Below are 3,102 nucleotides of genomic sequence, written 5' to 3' on the forward strand. Positions count from 1 at the left end.
TGCTGCCGAGTTGGGCGAACGTTCCAAAAGCTGCTATTCAATCGCTTGTTTTGTATGGAAAAAGGTTTCACAAGCAAATGGATTTTAACAACTTATAATTTTCGTGAGAAAAAATTAAAAATATTTGACATTTTCGAGACCAAATAATTTGAAAATAAATCAAATCAGCTGCTCTACTGATACTACCTGTTCAATGTACCTTGGGTAATACCCATCGTACAGTTCCATAAGTAAAGCAACTCTTCTTCTTACTGTTTTTTCTGGCAGGCTGTTGCTGTGTTTTTGGTTAGTGTATTGGTGGTTTTGGTTCAGTGTGTTAGTGTATTTTGAATAAATTGTCATAGAAATAAAAGAAATTGTAATGTAATGAAAGAAATTGTAAAAGATAAGAGAACATGCCAAAAAACAGATGATCTCAGCTGTAGGCATTTTTTGGCAATCAGCTGATAGTGTTTTTACCTATGAAACTGTACGATGGTAAAACCGTTCGCTCAATTCGTCGGCCATAATTTATTTTTTGAAGTTTTTCCATGGTGAAATTATGGTGACAGGTAATAAGATCAATGGAAATAAGGTCAATTGACTTAATTGACTTGATTAAGGAACAAGAAGACTAAAACGAACGGATTTTTCCGATATAAGCAATGTCGGCTCTGGAACTCGTCCTTTCAGACCGACCACCCAACACCAGTGTCAGTGCGGCTCGGAAATTTGTCCTTTCCGACCGATCATAGCCTACTGGATTGTAATTACTTAAATATAGAGAAGCGAAGGCGCGGCGTGAGAACTAGTCCTTTCCACCCGCCCAGGCCGTGCGGCTCTTGAACTCCTTTCAGACCACCTGCCTAGGGACACGAATTTCGATACGATACGACACCATATCGATACTTTTGGCATGCGATACCGACATTTTTTACTCGATAGTTTTAAAACGATATTTTTTGGAATCGAGTATCAGAACCCTAGCGTATCGAATGTCATAAACTCAAATTACAAAGATAATGTGATTATCAATTCTTGCAGAAACTTTTTACTATAGTTAGGATTGCATGTGGTGGGATTTGAACACGCTGTCTCGGTGTTTTAAGTCAAACTCAATCTCTATCCTCCGATTTCTTGCGTGCGCCTTGATGTTATGCCACATAGGGCGTCCCTAATGTTTTACGCCGATTCTGAACGGCGATTGTATTTTTTATGAGAAGCTGTCGAAAGAAAAAGCCCTTCAATTTATGCCACTCCATACAAAAAAGAAAGGAGAAAGGAATGTAGGCCTCTTGACTCTCAGGAAGGGCTTTAAACTCCTGAAATTATCTACTGGGTTATAAAATGATGTATATTTAATACTGCCATGTACGACGAACATTTTGACGAGAACGTTCACAACTCGCATTCGTCTATTTAATTTTTTTCCGTAGTCTCGTAAATCCCGCGCATCCCGCATGTGTAATCCCTCATTTCTATACCCGCAAAAATGGTGCGGGAATCCCGCATATTCGGGATTGGATTCCTTAATTGCAATGATATGTATGCATAAGCGATATATTATTTTATTTATTATTTGTTTTGTAATGTTATTTATACATATAATTATAATTATTTGTTTATGTTTTTCTTTTGTTATTATAAAAATTTATCAAAAACATTTGTTCTTGAATGAATTTACATTCTGGTAGTTTTTTTTTAAGAAGCCGGAATCGGCATCGGCCAAAAATTGGGAATCGGTCGGACTCTAATGACAGTACAGTTTAAACAGACACTAGCATCTTGCCATAATTGGCTTTCCATACCTGTTCGCATTCCGCCAATCCATCGCCACGCCAGCCCTCAGCTATTGCTGTTGCAACTCAAATATGTATGTATGTGCATATGTATTTAAATAGGTATGCGTTGCGTTGTCCTGCTCACTACCTCGAATCAAAATTTTTAACTATTATAAAACTGGTTTCAAACTTATTGAAGGCATATCTGCAACTTTATGCATTTTTGTCGTATAATTTCAAAGCCTTACATATGTACATGTATGTATGTAGGTAAATGCAGCCCATATGTATGAACATACATATGTACATTTATTAAATAATAAAATAAAATGCCCACGTTAGTATCACTGAAAAATCACAACACAACTTCAAATTACTCTTCACTACACAAACACGAACATGTGCACACAAATTGAACTTCCGCCATGGTTATGTGAAAGTGAAAGTGAAGTTAAAAAAAAATGTATCGTTGCGACGTCATCATAAACAAAAAAAATGAAATATTTAACATGGCGCGAACACTTGTGTACCGCGTCAACTTCAATTACTAACTAATTCGAAGTGTGCCGCCGCACTGTTCGCTACAAACGGGATGCATATAAAATATCCTTATACTATGAGCGGTTAGTTTTATGAGCCACCACCAGCAGTTCTCACTATAGCAATTCACCAATCACGCTTACGCCTCGCTTGTAGATGTGTACGCTAATTTTCAAGGCTCGCAAAGCTTCGTTTTTTCGCCTCAGGAATTTCTTGCTAAGTTTTATTGTTCGTGTGGAATATGTACATATTTATGTATTGCGTGGCGAAAACACAGTTAGGTTGCCGTGAGCTGAATTATTTACTGCTGACTAACTTATATTCACACCTCCCAGCCCATACATTTAAATAGATACATACATACATATGTACCTAAGTATGTATTTTTGCTTTAAATAGGCAAAACATAGTAGTGATCTAAATATGTGCGTATTTAAACGATTTAACATTTGAAAATACCGAACACATGGTTTTCATGTTTATTAGGCCGAAACAAGACGTATGGAGTAAAAATAAATTCAAAATGTTACAATTCATTTTGAACCCTGCCATAAGACTATCTATTTTGGCAACCTAAACCATGCTTTCCTAGTTCTTCTTCTTCTTCTTCTTCTTGTTTGGCTCTACAACCGGTTCTTGGGCCGATACCAAAAAACTTCGAAAATTTCCTCTCTCCTTCGAGCCATTTTTTCATCCCGAGTGCTGGCAGGTCCTTCTGCACTTAGTCCTTTCATTGTATTCGTTTCTTTTTTTGTAACCAAAGACTTATAATCTTGGTTCAAAATCGTCTATGTTTCCTCGC

The 3,102-nt window shown here is 36.9% G+C and overlaps 1 protein-coding gene across 2 annotated transcripts in view; it reads right to left on the minus strand.

Annotated features, from left to right (window-relative positions):
* Nucleotides 1-2,681, minus strand: part of LOC108371991 (uncharacterized) — a 39,123-nt gene extending 36,442 nt beyond the window's left edge. The window contains exons 1-2 of one of the 2 annotated variants that reach the window (XM_017627620.1): nt 2,138-2,681; nt 1,788-1,971 (exon numbers count right to left, since the gene is read on the minus strand). In XM_017627620.1, coding sequence (XP_017483109.1) covers nt 1,788-1,810 — 23 coding nt within the window. In that variant the 5' untranslated portion in view covers nt 1,811-1,971; nt 2,138-2,681. Of the gene's footprint in view, nt 1-1,787 lie in introns of both variants that reach the window. The other variant, XM_017627622.1, reaches the window with a different exon arrangement.
* Between the last annotated feature and the right edge of the window lie 421 nt (nt 2,682-3,102).

Source organism: Rhagoletis zephyria, unplaced genomic scaffold (genome assembly GCF_001687245.7).
Source record: "Rhagoletis zephyria isolate East Lansing unplaced genomic scaffold, Rhagoletis_zephyria_1.1 Rzeph_scaffold_05351, whole genome shotgun sequence".
In the NCBI taxonomy this organism is placed as follows: Eukaryota; Metazoa; Arthropoda; class Insecta; order Diptera; family Tephritidae; genus Rhagoletis; species Rhagoletis zephyria.